The sequence below is a fragment of the Pelodiscus sinensis genome, chromosome 6 (assembly GCF_049634645.1).
Source record: "Pelodiscus sinensis isolate JC-2024 chromosome 6, ASM4963464v1, whole genome shotgun sequence".
NCBI classification, from domain to species: domain Eukaryota; kingdom Metazoa; phylum Chordata; order Testudines; family Trionychidae; genus Pelodiscus; species Pelodiscus sinensis.
Genome location: NC_134716.1, coordinates 67,003,350 through 67,020,575, shown reverse-complemented (window position 1 = coordinate 67,020,575; position 17,226 = coordinate 67,003,350). Strand labels below are relative to the sequence as shown.

The 17,226-nt window shown below is 42.7% G+C and overlaps 1 protein-coding gene across 15 annotated transcripts in view; it reads left to right on the top strand.

Annotated features, from left to right (window-relative positions):
• Window positions 1-17,226, top strand: part of PPIP5K2 (diphosphoinositol pentakisphosphate kinase 2) — an 87,182-nt gene that overhangs the window by 20,868 nt on the left and 49,088 nt on the right. For all 15 annotated transcript variants that reach the window (XM_075932058.1, XM_075932056.1, XM_025181268.2 and 12 more), the window contains exons 7-13: window positions 5,056-5,157; window positions 10,180-10,341; window positions 12,019-12,140; window positions 15,238-15,339; window positions 15,901-15,987; window positions 16,608-16,683; window positions 16,794-16,903. In XM_075932058.1, the coding sequence (XP_075788173.1) occupies window positions 5,056-5,157; window positions 10,180-10,341; window positions 12,019-12,140; window positions 15,238-15,339; window positions 15,901-15,987; window positions 16,608-16,683; window positions 16,794-16,903 (761 nt within the window). The remainder of the gene's footprint in view (window positions 1-5,055; window positions 5,158-10,179; window positions 10,342-12,018; window positions 12,141-15,237; window positions 15,340-15,900; window positions 15,988-16,607; window positions 16,684-16,793; window positions 16,904-17,226) is intronic.

Genomic DNA, 17,226 nt, shown 5'->3' with positions numbered 1-17,226 from the left:
TTGGCGGCAAAAGGCCTCTCAGTCTTTTGGGTTCCATTTTAAAATTCCATCATGCACCACAACTCCATTTTGAATTGTCCCTTCAAGCACAGTCTCCATTTTGATTTTAGTGCATTTCTAATCACATTAAATTCCTGTCAACACCACGTAGATGTTAATCTGATCTCCACAAGTGGGAGAACACGAAGCAAAGCCTCCCCAGCTGACCTCAATCCCCGGGCAGGTTCATATGGGAGAAGACGGTCCTTCAGATAAACTGGACTCAACTCGTTTAAGGCTTTATAGGTCATAACTAAAACCTTAAATTGTGCCCGGAAACATACTGGAAGCCAGTGTAGCTGCCGAAGCACTGGCATAATGTGCTCCATATAACTAGTGTTGGTTAAAACTCGAGCAGCAACATTCTGGACTAGTTGAAGTTTCCATAGGTTCTTTAGAGGCAGCCCTACATAAAGTGCATTATAGTAATCCAGTCGGGATGCAACAAGAGCATGGATCACTGTGGCCAAGTTACGTTTGTTCAGTAAGGGTCGCAGCTGGCGGATTAAACGAAGTTGCCCAAAGGCACTCCTGGCCACCGACAAAATCTGATTTTCAAATGTTAAAAAGGATCCAGGAGGACACCCAAGCTGCATACCTGTTCTTTCAGGGGGAGAGTAACCCCATCTAGAACAGGTGCCATGCCACATTCACGCACGGATGGCTCCCTGATCCACAGGACCTCAGTCTTATCTGGGTTCAACTTCAGCTTATTTGACTTCATCCAAACCGTCACTGCCTCCAGACACTGATTTAGATCAGTCATTGCCACACCTGGTTCTAATGTCACAGGGAAATAGAGTTGGGTGTCATCTGCATATTGATGGCACCGTCCTCCAAAACTCCTTATGACCTCTCCCAGTGGCTTCATGTAGATATTAAATAGCATAGGGGACAAGATTGAACCTTGCGGGACCCCATAACACAATCACCTCGGGGTCGAATAGCAGCCCCCTAGCTCCATCTTCTGAAAGCATCCTGACAGGTAAGACAGGAACCATTGCAAAACAGTGCCTCCAATATCCAACTCCACCAGGCGTCCCAGAAGGATATCATGGTCAATAGTATCAAAAGCCGCTGAGAGGTCTAGGAGAATCAAGAGGGATGCACTCCCCTTGTCTGTCTCCTGGTGTAAATCATCTACCAGGGCGATTAAGGCTATTTCAGTTCCAAAACCAGACCTAAAGCCGGACTGAAATGGATCGAAGTAGTCTGTTTCTTCCAAGAAAGTTTGGAGTTGCAGCGCAACCTCCCTCTCGAGTACCTTGCCCAAGAAGGGAATATTAGCAATTGGGCGATAGTTATTTAAGTCATATGGGTCCAGGGAGGTCTTCTTGAGTAACGGTTTTATCACTGCCTCTTTCAAGGCAGCAGGAACCATACCAGATCTAAAAGACACATTCATAATTCCCTGGACCCAGCCAGTTATCCCTTCCTGGCTAGATTTAATAAGCCATGAAGGGCAGAGGTCAAGTGAGCACGTGGTCGGTCGCACTCCTCCAAGCACCCTGTCCACATCCTCAGTCTGCAATAGCTGAAATTGATCCAGAGAAAAAAGACTGGGTGGTGCACTCAACACATTCTATGCCCCACTTACACAGCAACCAGAGGCTAAATCCAACCAGATGCGGGCGATCTTATTAGCAGAATGCTTTGCAAACAGATTGCAGCCGGGGGCCAAAGGCTCCTCTATTTCTTCATGAGTGCCACACTGCAACAGGCACCACACAACTCGAAACAATTCCGCTGGACGGCATTGTGCGGACGCGATACGGGTGAAGTAGCAGCTTTTCTTCGCTGTCAGCACTGCCACAGAGTAAGCTCGCAGTTCAGCTCTAATCCGCAGCCTATCAGACTCAGCTCTAGTTCTCCTCCAGCGGTGTTCTAGCCGTTGCACAGACTGTTTTGCTGCCATCAGCTCCCTAGAAAACCAGGGAGCAAACTTGGCTCGACTGTCCGAAGAGGGCACTTAGGAGCAATCATATGAACTGCCTGGGCTACCTCGGTGTTCCATGTATCAACTAGGGTACCTATAGGACTATTTGCCATAATGGCTGAACAATCCCTCAGGGACCTCAGAAAACCCTCCAGATCCATCAGCCTCCGAGGGCAGATCATCTTAATTGGTCCTCTGTGGAGGGGAAGGTCAGCAGATAGTCTAAACTTGACCAGGTAGTGATCAGTCCATGACAAAGGGAGTATAGCCACATCCCTTATCCCAAGAACTCTATCACCCTTAGTCCAAAAAATCAAATCGAGCGTATGACCTGCAACATGTGTTGGGTCAGTTATTTCTTGGGATAATCGTAGGGTGGTCATGGTAGTTATTTCTTGGGATTGGATGTAATGGAACTTTTTGTGTAGCCTAAATATGAATGAGTCAGCAGTGTGATGCTGTTGCAAAAAAAGCAAACATGATTCTGGGATGCATTAACAGGTGTGTTGTGAGCAAGACACGAGAAGTCATTCTTCTGCTCTATTCTGCGCTGGTTAGACCTCAGTTGGAGTATTGTGTCCAGTTCTGGACAGCGCATTTCAAGAAAGATGTGGAGAAATTGGAGAAGATCCAGAGAAGAGCAACAAGAATGATTAAAGGTCTAAAGAACATGACCTATGAAAGAAAGCTGAAAGAATTGGGTTTGTTTAGTTTAGAAAAGAGAAGATTGAGGAGGGACATGAAAGCAGTTTTCAGATATCTAAAAGGGTGTCATAAGGAGGAGGGAGAAAACTTGTTCATCTTGGCCTCTGAGGATAAAACAAGAAGCAGTGGGCTTAAACTGCAGCAGGGGAGGTTTAGGTTGGACATTAGGAAAAAGTTCCTAGCTGTCAGGGTAGTCAAACACTGGAATAAATTGCCCAGGGAGGTTGTGGAATCCCCATCTCCGGAGATATTGATGAGTAGGTTAGATAAATGTCTGTCAGGGATGGTCTAGACAGTATTTGGTCTTGCCATGAGGGCAGGGGACTGGACTCGATGACCTCTCGAGGTCCAGTCCTAGTATTCTATGATTCTATGTAGGACTATGTAATTTCAGAATCTGTGCCTTCAATCTGATTGTGCTGCAGTATATTATCACAAAGGTAGCATTATACCATTTTAAAGTATTAGACCTGTGGTCATCTACTGGTAGATCTGATCATGGCATCCCTCTGGGTCGATCGCCCTAGCCAGGCAGATGCCTCTTTGATCCAGCCCACTTGGAACACGGTGCAGCCTTGGCAGGCTGAAAGCTGCAGCCCATGAGACTGTGCCATGCTCCAGCTGGGCTGGATCAAAGAGCGGCAGCCACCCAGCCATCTAACGATGTGGCCGCTGGCTGGGCGGCTGCCCCTCTTTGTTATCTTGCCAGCTGGGAGTGGGGAAGAGGTGTGTGGTGCGTCCCCACTCTTGCCTCCTGCTCCAGGAAGGGGCTGGGCAGCTGGCACATGTGGTGTGGTGGGGACAGGGCTATCCTGCACTGTTCCCTGTGGGCTTTGTGTGGGGTTGGAGAGCCACCTTTCCCAGTGCCCTGCTGCACTTGGCCCGGTTGAAGCCAGCACTGGGCAGCCCAGGCTCTGCCTGCCCCAGCCCCAGAGCCGCTGCCTGCAGGCAAAGGGCTGGGCTGCACAGGGAAGTGACTCTGCCCCCTCCCCCTCCTCGCCCCAGCACTGCTCCCAGGAGGCTGAGAGTCCAGGGCTGCTGTCCTGCTGGTGAGTGCGCTGGGGGCACAGGGATGTGGGGGCAACGGGGGAGGGGGGATAGGGTAGGGTAAAGGAGGATGCAGGGGGCAGGATGGAAGGGGGCACAAGTTGCACTGAGGGGTATGGGGTGATGCAGGGGATCAGGCTGGGGGGGGGGGAATCACGGGGCTAAAGGGAGCGAGGCTGGTGCTGAGAGAAGATATGTGGGAGGTCCAGTTTTACTTTGCAGAAGCTGCACTTTCCTTTCCTCTCCACTTCTTTGCCTCCTTCCCCAACTAGCTGCTATTTGGCTGCATTCTCACCCTTTCACCTTTTTCTATGTTACTGCCCCAACTCCTGCCCCTAGAGTCCCCCTCGTACCTCTGCCCCTCACCCTCTCTTGCTGCCAAGCTCCCTTCCAGACCCTGCACCCCACCTCCCACCCAGATCCAGAATCCCTATCCCACTTGCTGGCAGCCCTGTCCCACACATTGAGCCTCTCATCTTTGTTCTCACTCCAGAGCCAAAGGGGGTCCACAAAATCCATGAACTCTGGAATCCCAGAAAAGTAAATCTGACCTATGGGAAGCCTTGAACCTCAGTCCTCCTTGGCCCTTCCCGTCACCCTGTGGGGGCTGGAGTGCCAGAAGTGTGAGGTGTCTCAGGTGGGGGCCTCATCGGTGAGGGTTTGGGAAGTAGTTTTTTTTGCTTCTCACTTGTGTGTGGTCCCCAACTGATTTTTCTTTGGGTCAGTGGCCCCCAATCCAAAAAAGGTTCCCCACCCATGTCATAAATAAAGAAAACATTGAAACCTTTTGTGTTGGACATGTTTTACTTTATTTAAAATGAAGTTTGATCAACTAACATGAGAAAGTTAAAATGCTTAATCTGTTTAATACTTTAAATTGAGCCATTCTCCCCAGCTGCAGCACTAGCAAAATGGCTCGGGTGTAATTAATGGTGAGTTTCCATTAGCAACTAGTAGTTCGCCGAAAAGTTTGAGAGGGTGGGGCCTTAAGAAAGGGGTCGGGTCTCGGGGAAGGGATGGGGTAGATCCTGGCATGCCCTGACATTTAAAAAGTGATCTTGGGTGTAAAAAGGTTGGAAACCACTGGTATAGACATACTGAGTCATTTGGGAAACTTTTGCTATTTTCAATCTCTGTTAAATTAGATATGAATTCATAATCAAGTCTCTAAATAATTTAATGTATTTGTATCCAGAAAACCAAGAGGAAGGAGGAAATTGTGGAAGAAAAGATAGAAATGAGTTCTGATTGTGCATACTTAAGAAGTTGAAAAGATCTGTCTTAAAGAGATGGTCTGTGGTTTCAATCGAAAAGTATTTCTGTTTCAGATTGGCAGCAGGAGCAGTGTATATTCCCCAGAAAGCAATGTGAGAAAAACAGGCTCCTACATTTATGAGGAGTTCATGCCTACAGATGGCACTGATGTAAAGGTATGACAACTACTTATTCTGATTTATATTTAGAACAGTCAAATACTGCAAGAGCTTTGGCAGTTTTTGAGATGAAAATGTGTCTTGTGAGAGTGATAAATACTGATGAGACTTTAAAATAGTTGAGAAATAATGATTTTTTCTTCCTCTGTGGAAGAGCAGTGCCATAATGTAAAGACTCTTTTATCATTGCTGTAGTACTGCCTCCTTACCAATCACCGAGTCATTGTTTTTTGCACTGTGGTAGTGCCCAAGATGCACAAAGTACTTTCCAAACACACACACACGAACACATCATCTCTACCTTAAAGAGTTCATTTTGAAAGATAACAAAAATTGAAGTGAAGGACAAAACGAACAAGCTGTCATCTGGATGGTGGCTGGTACATACATTGGTACTAGGCTGTTTCATGACTACAGACTCTGGATATATTATAATGTGATGTTTAGCAAGTTTCTGTCGGTTTTTAAAAATAGGTATGTTTTAAAAAAACACAGAATAGTGCCTTACGGAAGGTCATACCATATAATCAATGTAGAAATTGGACTTCCCCTTTTTCTCAGTGTTTAATTAAATAATAGATCATATAGGACATCTTCTGTTAAGATACCCGAGTTGTAATCTGACCAGACATCTTCTGTTAAGATATAGCTATTTCTATCAGATATGCTATAGTATATTTACTAATGAACCATGCTTGATTATTTATGTACACTCTTTTGGAGCAAATATACTAAAAGTACATTATAGGGTTTTTTTTGTTAATCTATTTTATATATTTAGTTTTTATTAGTTTAGATTTAAAATAAGACACAACATCCTTCATGTTATTTTCAATAAAATAAAAACCCAGGTAATTATTTCATCAGGAACTTAGCTAGTTACTTACAGAAATTCCTTTCCTTCCTTTAACTTCCTTTTGGGAATAGATCCCAAAAAGTCACTAAATTCAAGTTATTTGGACCATAGGCGGGAGCAAGTTCCCGAGTGTCTGAATCCTTGCTGTGAATGTTGGATCAGTGACATCCTCTTATAATGAGGGAGATCATGCTTAAGCTTTTCAGTTGACCATAACTATGGCAGTATGTCATGTGGAAAGGCAATCTTTTGAGTAGGCCTGATCGCAGGCTGGGTAGAATTTTATAGGTCATAACTACCAACATCTTAAACTCTGCTTGGGACCAATAGACGATGGTGCAATTCAGATCCGAGATCACTGATATTGTATACTCAGAGTGAGATGACTTGCTCGGTAAGCAAACTGCTGCCTAGTTGACCACAATCACTCACTCTCCAAATGGTTCTAAGATGTAACCCTGTGTAGAATACACTGTAGTAGCTAATGTTGAGGAGATGAATGCCTGGATAATGGGGCAAGATCCACTTCCAAAAGAGGAAAAATTTGCAGCCTCCTAGTCAAATACGGATGATAAAAGGAGGCATGGGTTGTAATTTGACCACAATTGGAATTGACCGTAATTGTGGAACTAAAATTACTCGTAAACTGCAAACTCTCATAATGAATGGATGTATTCCAAAAATCAGAGGGACTGATTTTACCTCCACTATCTCATGCTGTTGTTTATTGCAACTCTCTTACGTGGAGCCATAGCCAGCTAACCAAATCCATTTCCTAATCTCAGTCAGATGCTGGCTGAGCTACTAAATCATGTTAGATGTGATGGAGACAAACAGTTGGGTGCCATCAGCAAGTTGAAAAAACCACACCTCACGCTTTCAAGCAACCTCTGTATACCTGGGAGGTTGACAAATGCCTTTGATGTCGACCGTGGAACGTCCAGACTACAGCGCTGAGCCGACAAACAGCTGATCAGTTCAGCGCGGCAGCCATGTAAATTTAAATGAAGCGGCGATTATTTAAATCGCCGCTTCATTTTCCTATGACTGGTAGTCTAATCTACATGCCTCTGTCCCCAGAAGCATGTAGTCTAGATGTACCCATATTTAGAAGCAAGAGGAAGATCAAGGACAGGGTAGGCCCATTACTCAGTGAAGAGGGAAAAACAAAACCAGGAACCTTGGAAATGGAAGAGGCACTTAATAACTTCTTTGTTTTGGTTTTCACCAAGAAAATAGATGGTGATGGGATGCCTAACATAGTGAATGCTAGTGTAACTAGGGTAGGTTTAGAAGTTAAAATAATAAAAAAAGTTACTTGGAAAAGTTAGATGTCTTCAAGTCACCAGGGCCTGATGAAATGCATCCTAGAATACTCAAGGAGATGATAGAAGAAGAATCTAAGCCTTTAGCTGTCATCTTTGAAAAGTATGGAAGTCAGGAGAGATGCCAGAAAACTGGAAAGGAGCCAATAGAGTGTCCATCTATAAAAAGGGAAATAAGAACAACCAGGAAACTACAGACCAGTCAGTTTAACTTCTGTGCCAGGAAAGATAATGGAGCAAGTAATTAAGGAATCCATTTGCAAACATCTGGAAGATAATGAAGATAAGGTGACAGTTAAAATCCAGCATGGACTTGTAAAGAACAAATCATGTGAAACCAATCTGATAGCTTTCTTTAATAGGATAACAAGTCTTGTGGATAAGGGAGAAGTGGTGGACATGATATATCTAGACTTGAGTAAAGCATTTGACATGGTCTTACCATGACCACCTTATCAATAAAGTAGGGAAATACAACCTAGATGGCTCTAAAAGGTGAGTGCATAACTGACTGGAAAACCATTCTTAGAGAGTAGTTATTAATGGATCAGAGTCATGCTGGAATGGTATAACAGGTAGGGTTCCACAGGGATCTATTTTGGAACCGATTCTGTTCAATATCTTCATCAGTAATTTAGACGATGGTATAGAGAGTTTGCTTTTTAAATTAGCAGATGATACCAAGCTGGGAGGAGTTGCAGTGCTTGGAGGATAGGGTCATAATTCAAAATGATCTGGACTAGGAATGTTAAATTTAGTTTAATCAACTACTTGACTAGTCGATGGAATTTCCATTGACTAGTCAATAAGGAGGGGAACCGCAGCGGGGTTAGTTCCTAACCCCTGGAGCTAACTGCTGCAGCTCTGCCTTTTAATTGTTTTAGGAGCCCATCAGCTCTTAATACATTTAAAAAGCTGAAGTGCAGCAGGGGGGACCCAGCGTGAGCTGGGACAGCTGATTCCCAGTTTGTGCCAGGTCCCGCCACTGCGCACCAACCGTTTACATGTATTAAGAGCTGGCAGGCACAGAGGCACATCATCTGGGACTGGGTGTGAGCTGGGAATCAGCTGATTCCCAGCTCATGCCCGGTCCCTGCTACCCTCTGCCTCCGCTGCCCACCCTGCAGAGATGGTGCTGGGGGAACCAGCTTTTAAGCCACCTCCCACAGCACGGACTCCTGCTTCCCCTTCTTGCTGCTTGTCTCTGATACAGGCAGCGGGAAGCGACCTGTCAAGGGACTAGTCAACTCCGATAAGTTGACTAGCTTATCAGATAGTCAACTAGTCGCTTACGTCCTTAATCTGAACAAACTGGAGAAATGGTCTGAGGTAAATAGGATGAAGTTTAATAAGGACAAATGCAAAGTATTCCACTTAGGAAGGCACTATCAGTTTCACACTTACAGAATGGGAAGAGACTGTCCAGGAAGGAGTATTGCTGAAAGAGGCTTAAGGATCATAGTGGACCACAAGCTAACCATGAGTCAACAGTGTGACACTTGCAAAAAAAGAAACCTGTACCTCAGCAAGTATTAGTGACTGAAGTTATAGTGATTAGGAGGCCCTTGCTCTCTCAATACCAAACTCTGCCACCATGGATGCATGTCTAATGTGATCGGTTTTGTCTACAAAATATCCAGCAATTTTCTCACAACAGGAGGTACTAGGACTAGCTCCCAAACTGTGAGAGATCCATAAAACTAAATCATCTACCACTCAAAAAAAGGTTTATTTCCTGTCTGAGAGTTTGCAAATCCTATGATGGGGGAAGAGAGCTTATTCTTTGCTTCACAGCATATGGGTTTAATCAATTTTAGCATAATATTTTATTAGGGCTATCAAGCAATTAAAAAACTTAATTGCGATCACATGTACTGCCCCTTTGAAACACTGCAGTGGTGCTTCAAAGGGGCAGTGCTGCACCGAGCCAGGATCAGCTGAAGACACCAGCTGATCCCGAGCTCCCACTGTGCTGCCTCTTTGAAATGCTGCTGCAGTGTTTCAAAGGGGCAGTGCATGCGATTAATCGCGATTACATTTTTTAATTGCTTGACAGCCCAGGAGCCTCAAAGGGGCAGCACATTAGGAGCCAGGGATCAGCTGGAGTGCCCAACTGATTCCTGGCTCCTAGTGTGCTGCCCTTATGAAGTTCCGGACTGGCACTTCAAAGGGGCATCATAATGTGGAGCTTGGGATCAGCTGGGGACTCCAGTAGATGCCATGTTCCTAACGCTCTGCCCCTTTGAAGCAGTGGAGTGGCTCCTCAAAGGGACAGCACAGCATTAACGCCTGCGATTAACAAAGGAAAGGATTAACGCGTTAATTTTTTTAATGTGTTAAACGCGTTAATTCTTTCCTTTGTTAATCGCAGGCGTTAATGCACATCAGTTGACAGCCATAATTTTTAGCTTTGGCACAAGATCACCACTTCTGCTCTTGCTTAGTCTGATACTGATAATCCATCAGTCTGGATGATTTGTGAGAACGAAGTGAAAATGAAGCCCAGAAGCCACTTCATCATTGGTTAAGGGCATTAACATCTTATTCGCAGTGAGTTTCTATGACAGAGTGCTGTTAACATCTTCAAACAGAGCTCTTTGGAATCTAGCACCTTGATTACTTAGAACACATAGGGAACTGTAGTTAGGGTGTGATTAAGGTGTAAGGGAACACTTAGATGTGCAAGTATATGCCGTAGATGGAGACCTTTATTCGCCATGCAGTAATTTACTGTGTAGACAGGCCTTACTAAAGTTTTGAACTTGTGTGTGCAGCTACATGATCTGAACATAGGAGAATCTCAGTGTAACTAAGTTAATTTTTAATTTTTAAATCAAGGTGTACACGGTAGGTCCAGACTATGCACATGCTGAAGCAAGGAAGTCCCCAGCTTTGGATGGGAAGGTAGAACGAGACAGTGAAGGAAAAGAAGTGCGATACCCAGTAATCCTGAATGCAAGAGAGAAGTTGATTGCTTGGAAAGTATGCCTTGCATTTAAGGTAAGCAGACCGCAGCTAATCAAATGTATAGTAGTAATTTTTCAGGGTTAAGATTTAATCATGGGTAACTTTAGTAAAAGTCATGAATAGGTTATGGACAATAAGCAAAAATTCATGGCCTCTTGACCATGATTTGTACTATATACTTCTGACTAAATCTTAACTATTCTCGAGTCTCCGTGATGCCTGCGTCTGGTGAAGGGCACTTACTGCTGGGTGACTTTGAGGGTTGGGAGGGGAACAGGAGCACTGTTGCTGGCCCTGGGACCACCCAAGCTATTCTTGTGGCCATAAGGTTCAGTTGCATCTGTCGACTGCAGAAGTCAGAGGTTCTGGAAAGTTATGGACTTTGTGACCTCCATGATAGACTCACACCCTTACTAATTGTGTAGTATGTGAAAATTCTCTTTAATCAGTGCTTACATATCTATAGCTATGTATTTGGAAGACTTCTGTTTTTAAACAGGTCAGTTTTTTACAGTTTCCAAAGTTTTTTCTTGTTGCATACCATTAGAGGTCATAAGATACAGAAAACCTCTTCTGCAACATCTTCATGGGTTGCCCTGCCTGTACTGGAAAGAAGGTGAAATACCAGAAGAAATAAAATATGCTAATATAATCCCTCTCTATAAATAGGACCCTGCAAATTCACAGATATCCATTTTATTTTTGAAGGTATCAGCGGATATGGATGCAGATATCCACCGCTCATTTTTGCAGCTGTGAATGTCCATACAAAATTTTATCTGCACAGGGCTCTATCTATTTAAAAAAAAAAGTGAGAACAACATCTGTAACAATTATTGGACTTTTCCCTTACTATGCTAGGAAAAGCCTTTGCCAGACCCCTGCAGACAAAATCTGTCTTGAATCACGGTGCAGCTTCAGAGCTGAAAGGTTTGTTGTTGACACAATCTTCTTGCTGAGACAGCTATGAACAAAAAAAGGCCCCTATGTATTAGGGATGTAAAATCCCATTTAATTAACCAGCTAAATGTTAAACTGATTAAACGGGGGCAAGCAAGGAGGCCACTCCAGTCTGCTGGCCACTCCTTGGCTGTGGACAGGGATTGCTCTGGATGTCTGGTTAGAGCAGCCCCTGCCTGTGGTGGGCCCCAAAGGGCTGGAGCAGCTACTTGCCCGTAGCAGGGAGTTAACCAGAACTGGTAAGCCTCACCTGTTAAAGCTCCAACGTGCTACAGTAATACAAATAATTTTCTAAAATGTGACTGTTAAAAATAGACTTACTACTCAAGCTTATAAATAGCTTAGTTTTGGTTAATTCTGAGGGATGAGAAGAGTGTGTGATATGGGTATTTCTCTCCCCTTATCACTTACCACTAACAGAAAAAGAATATTCTTCAGTCCAATTGGAGCTCTAAAGATCGTCTGGATACTCAAGTGAAACTGAAAGCAGAATTTGGCCTGCAAAATTCAGGCTGCTAGTCATGTGTGAGAAGCTAAGAACTCAAGTTGGGATGTAAGGCTAGTAATTAGGGAATGGGTGTAAAATGAGCAGATTTAATATGGAGTCACTGAAGAACAACAAATATAGAACCCGTAATACCATTTTTGTGTTGCCTTTTCAGATCAGAACCATACTTAACATGCAGGTCTCGAAACACAAGACCCTTGACTGAAATAGAAACTGTATTTCTCAATGTTTATTCTTAACAGCAAACAGTTTGTGGCTTTGACTTGTTGCGTGCTAATGGACAATCTTATGTCTGTGACGTCAATGGCTTCAGTTTTGTGAAGAATTCCATGAAATATTATGATGATTGTGCGAAGATACTTGGGTAAGTGTTCATTAATTAATGTTATAGGATTGGCATATATGATAAATAATCATTTGTCTGCTATGGAAGTTTTCATCCAGTTTCCAAAGTATTGCTATCTTGCACATTTTTGAGGACTCCTTTTATTTGAGGGTTGGAACAAGTTCAAGGAATTGTCTAGATAGTGTTTTTGTTTTGTTTTTGTTTTGTTTTTTGTTAAACAGGAAAAGCCTTTGCTTTTAAAGTGAGTATTATCAAGAATAAATAGAAATTAAAAAAATGTATCCAGGTATAAGTTTGTAAAAGTCTTTAGATTTTATTTCCGTGTGCATTCCCTTATGCCGTTAGTGACAGTTGCAGAATCCAAAAGCCATTGGAGAACATATTTGCTATAGAGAAAAATAAAGAAATATGTTAACTTGTTAAATTTGCTTAACAGATTTACTAGGGTTATAGCCCAAATAAGAAGTGGAAGTTGAGGTGTACTGTACGAAGGTTGGTTGAAAGCACACCTTTTCACTGCCTTCATCCTGATGCTAATTTCATCATGTCTTTTGCTGCTTCATTGTATTAGGCAGACATCAGACTACTGTAATTCACATTGGCTACAACCCAAACAGCTGAAAATTAATGATTTGTCTACACTACCAAGTTTTGTTGCCCCCAAACTGCCTTTTGGTGACAAGTGAGTGCATACACATCGCAACTTTTTTGCCAGTCTCTGCAACAAAATACTTCCACCATTATGAGAAACTTTTTTTTTCTTTTCCCTCCCCTTTATTATCCACAAAGTATCAGTAGGCACTGCTGTTTGTTTTGTCAACAGCAGAGGTCATAAACTAATTGATTGTGGGCCAGCTATAGCCAGAACAGTTTCATAATCCAGCCCAGGAATCCTGGTGACCCAAGTGGTATGTGTCCATATCTGTCCTCCAAGCCCTTCCTGCTACCACCTTGCCTTCTGCCTCCCATTGCATTCAGTTCCTCATTTTCCTCCTGGCTCCTATTGCCACGTTGAGTGCAGGGATGCTCAACCCTTGCTGCCACCCTGTTCAGGCCCCCTCCCCCCCCGCCCCAGGTCAGGTCGCTTAGGAAAATGCGGGGGAGAGAAAACTGGGGGCGGGGGAGGTCCAGGGCTTATGAAAGGGTATGGACAGATACCCTTGCTGGAACTCCCAGACAAGATTGTGAAAATGCTCTCTGGCCATAGATGGCCAATGGGTCAAGAGTTTGAAACCCCTGGTCAACAGAACTGGCTTCTGCCATTATCCCACAATGCCTGTCCTGATCTTTCTGTTCAGTGTTTTGATCTATGCTGCCCTGCATCCATGTGCCACTCTCCTTTCTAATCTTCTGGAAGTATCTGGCAGCTGAGTCTGCCACTCCCTTTGGAACAAATCATTGGAATGCTCTTGTTCTGCCCTGCACTAGGAACATAGTGACCCAGCCTGAAGTAGGGGATGAGGGGAAAGAGACCGCTGTGCTGCTTTTGACATTTTCAATCAAGGAGAGAGCACAGGGTTACTCATGATGCTGCTCCTCCTGCAGCTGAAGAGGCTGTGGGAGAATGTAGAAGGAATTGCAGAACCGTAGGCAGAATGGGCTTCTTCTGGAGAGACTGCTATGCTGAGCAATGCAGGGGGCTGACATTGAGAAGGAGGTCCCCCTTCTCCCTGCCTCAGTATAGGTCAGTCAGCCTGTTATCTGCCTTTTGAAGGCGTGATACTCTCCTCTTCAGGCGTGATACTCTCACCCCCTGGCTTCAGTGGAAATAAGCAGTTGACAATCTACTAGGATGCCCCTGTAATGATGGAATTGAGAACTTGCATTATATGGCATTGTACCAAACCCATGAGGCATTACAAATCCTTCCCAAAGCATCCTGCAGCCAGTTGCAGTGGGATAACCACCACAGTTCATTGCCTCTTGTGTCGATGTAAGAGCTGCTGATGTGAATGCATTTCACTTGCTCAGGGAGCCAGTGACCACATGCCACAGCAGTTTTAGTTAAAGATGGACAACTTCTGCCAACAATTCTTGGTAGTGTAGACAAAGCCTTTGACCAGAATTGATGCATTATGGAAGGATCCTAACTGCCCTCCCTTCCTTCAACCAGGCTCTTTTATCTCTGCTTACCATACCACTGAATTGTTTCCCATAAACTGGAGTGATTCTGTGTTGGCCAGTTAAACTGTCCTTAAAACAAGAGTATAATAGTGGTGTAGAGCAAAAAGGCTGAATCACACAAGGTGAGAAAAGGGAAATAATTCCTGTTAAATTTAATCTTAGCTAATAACATCAATTACAGTCTTGCTGCTTAGATTTAGTGGCAGGAATTCTGAAGATCCTAGAGCACTTTTTCAATTTTACAAAGTCAACTGAGGCTAGATTCCTATCATTCTATAAACAGTTTACATCAGCATTTCTTCCTTATGTTAAAAATAAGCAATGTTATAGCAGAGCTAAATCAATAGTAGGCTTGCACTAAGTTTGGGAAACCCAGAAATCATTCTTCATAGAGTAAGGCAAGCATCTAAGATACATTATGCCATCCTGTAAAGTCCTCAAGAATCAATCCTATACAAACAGTGATAAACTTTAAATTGGTGTATTTTAACATACAGGTTGTACCTCTAAAATCCAGGGTTCTCAGGTCCAGCAACATCTATAGTTTGGCATGACCACAGATGTTCCAGGATCAGAGAGAAACGGTGTGCTGCAGGAGGATTGGGGCCTGGGAGTTGGTGCGTGGTTCAGCTGAGCTGCTGTGGGGGGAGAGAGCCAGGAATTCCGATGGTAGAAGATAGCGCAGGGGGCCAGTTAGGTCATAATGGTGCCGGACCAGGGAGCTCCAATCTGTACTTTCTAGAATAGACTAAAGGAATCTCTTATAAGAGCTTACTCTGCTAACATTATGCACATAATGTTAGGTTGTCGTCTTTGTAGCTATTAAGACCAGACTTTTCAAATATTTAAATACTATTAAAATAAAAATACACCTGTAAGTACCCATCCAGTGCTCAGTGTTGATCTAATAAACAGTTATTGATAAAAACGGACTACATTCAGTATTTCAGCATTTTAATTTAGTGGTAAATTTTTGGTTTTTGCTGTTTAGAAATATCATAATGCGAGAACTTGCTCCTCAGTTTCAAATACCTTGGTCAATACCTTTGGAAGCTGAAGATATCCCTATTGTGCCAACAACATCTGGAACAATGTAAGAAAAAAAGTAGCAGTAGCTGAATTGTGCAAAGTTCTTATATAACCTCTGTGAATTTTCTCTTCTCTCAAGGTGTTTGAGCTTTCGTCTATGAACACTTGTTGTGTGCAATGAAAACTAGAAGTCAATTGCAATTGCTGTTCCAGTAATGGAAGTTTGTTATCCTTAGTAAAGCTGAGTATAGAACAGCCGATTTTCAAGTGTAGTCTTTTCTAAAAATAGCTCGCTTCGTTGCTAATAAATATTCTAGTGTCAGCTTAACACACATTTTTAATAAACATGCTCTTTTTACTAAAGAAACCTTAAAATGGATTTGTTTAAAAAACTACTTAAAATCGCTATTCTGTAGTTAACTAAGTCATAAAAACAAAATTTATAGTAAATTACATTGCCTGACATAATTTTCAGATAACCTTAAGTTCTTTCAGTCATTTCAATATTTTGTCAAGCATTTTTTGTAGACTAAGTAACTGTCTGTCAGACTCATGCATTTAATATAAAAACCATAAGTGGTGTATAAAACTGGGAAATGTAACTTGTCCTTTTTTAAATGTTCAGGATGGAGCTGAGATGCGTTATAGCTGTAATACGTCATGGGGACCGTACTCCAAAGCAAAAAATGAAAATGGAAGTTAAACATCAGAGGTAAGCCAATTTTGGCTAAAGAGACCTTATTTACATTTGGAGTACCATGTAAAGTACATGTGCTACATGCTGCAATAAGAGGTAGGCTGTATCAACACTGTCTGCAATGTGTAGCTACATTTAGCAGTGAAAGGCTTCATTGGGGAAAGGCTCATTAATGGAACCTTTCTTCCTGCTGCCTCCACCCTGCCTGACCCTTTTTCTGTTGCTAGAGTTCTTCATTGTTGTGGTGAAAAGCTCCAGCCTGAGCCACCACCCTGCTAGAAATAATATTGTAGTATGGCATGGGCAAGTAGTGAGCCAGGTATGCTATATACCCTAAGATTCAACTATATTAGGCATTCTTCCAGTTTAAACAGTGCCTCACCATCTGCACTGCTATTTATCCCTATGCTAGCTGTTCATTCAGTGTTTGTTTAGTTGACTACACTATTACATACCTAGTGCATATAAGAACAAACTCTTCATAATTGTGGGGTATTGAGATTGGATATTGGTGGATGTTAGTTCCATCTTTTCGGTTTGTTTTTATTGCAAATCTTCTGGTTACCTTAAAGAGCATTAATATTTGTCAACATTCTTAGTAGATGCTCCTTTAATCTGTATGTTTTCTCGTAAAGATTTTTTGATCTCTTTGAAAAATGTGATGGATATAAGTCTGGAAAGCTAAAACTGAAGAAACCAAAACAGTTACAGGCAAGTCTATCTTAATATTCTTTTTCTGAGTTCTGTAACTGATTAATAATAGAATTCCTTACTTATGTATAGTGGTGATTGGTTTTTGTTTGTTTTGTTTGTTTTTTTAGGAAGTGCTTGATATAGCAAGACAGCTCCTACTAGAGCTTGGACAAAATAATGACTCTGAAATTGAAGAAAGCAAAGCAAAACTTGAGCAGTTGAAGACTGTTTTGGAGATGTAAGGATCTACTATATAATCCTCATCATGTCAGAACTGGAATGACTTTGTTTTGATCTCATTAGCTTTCAAAACCAATTATCTTATCAGTTGATAAATTAATGTATGACAAGATTAATCTGAATTTTTCAATCTATTGAGAGAAGGGATAGTTTCGTCATTTTAAGATATTGTACTGGAATTGAGGAGGTCTGGTTTACTTACTGTGACACCTTGGACAAATGACTTAATGTAACCTGTTTCCTCAATTTCTTGTCTGTATGGTGGGGAAAATACTTCCTTTGCCTTATCCTGTCATGTATGTAGATTATAAGCTTTTGGGG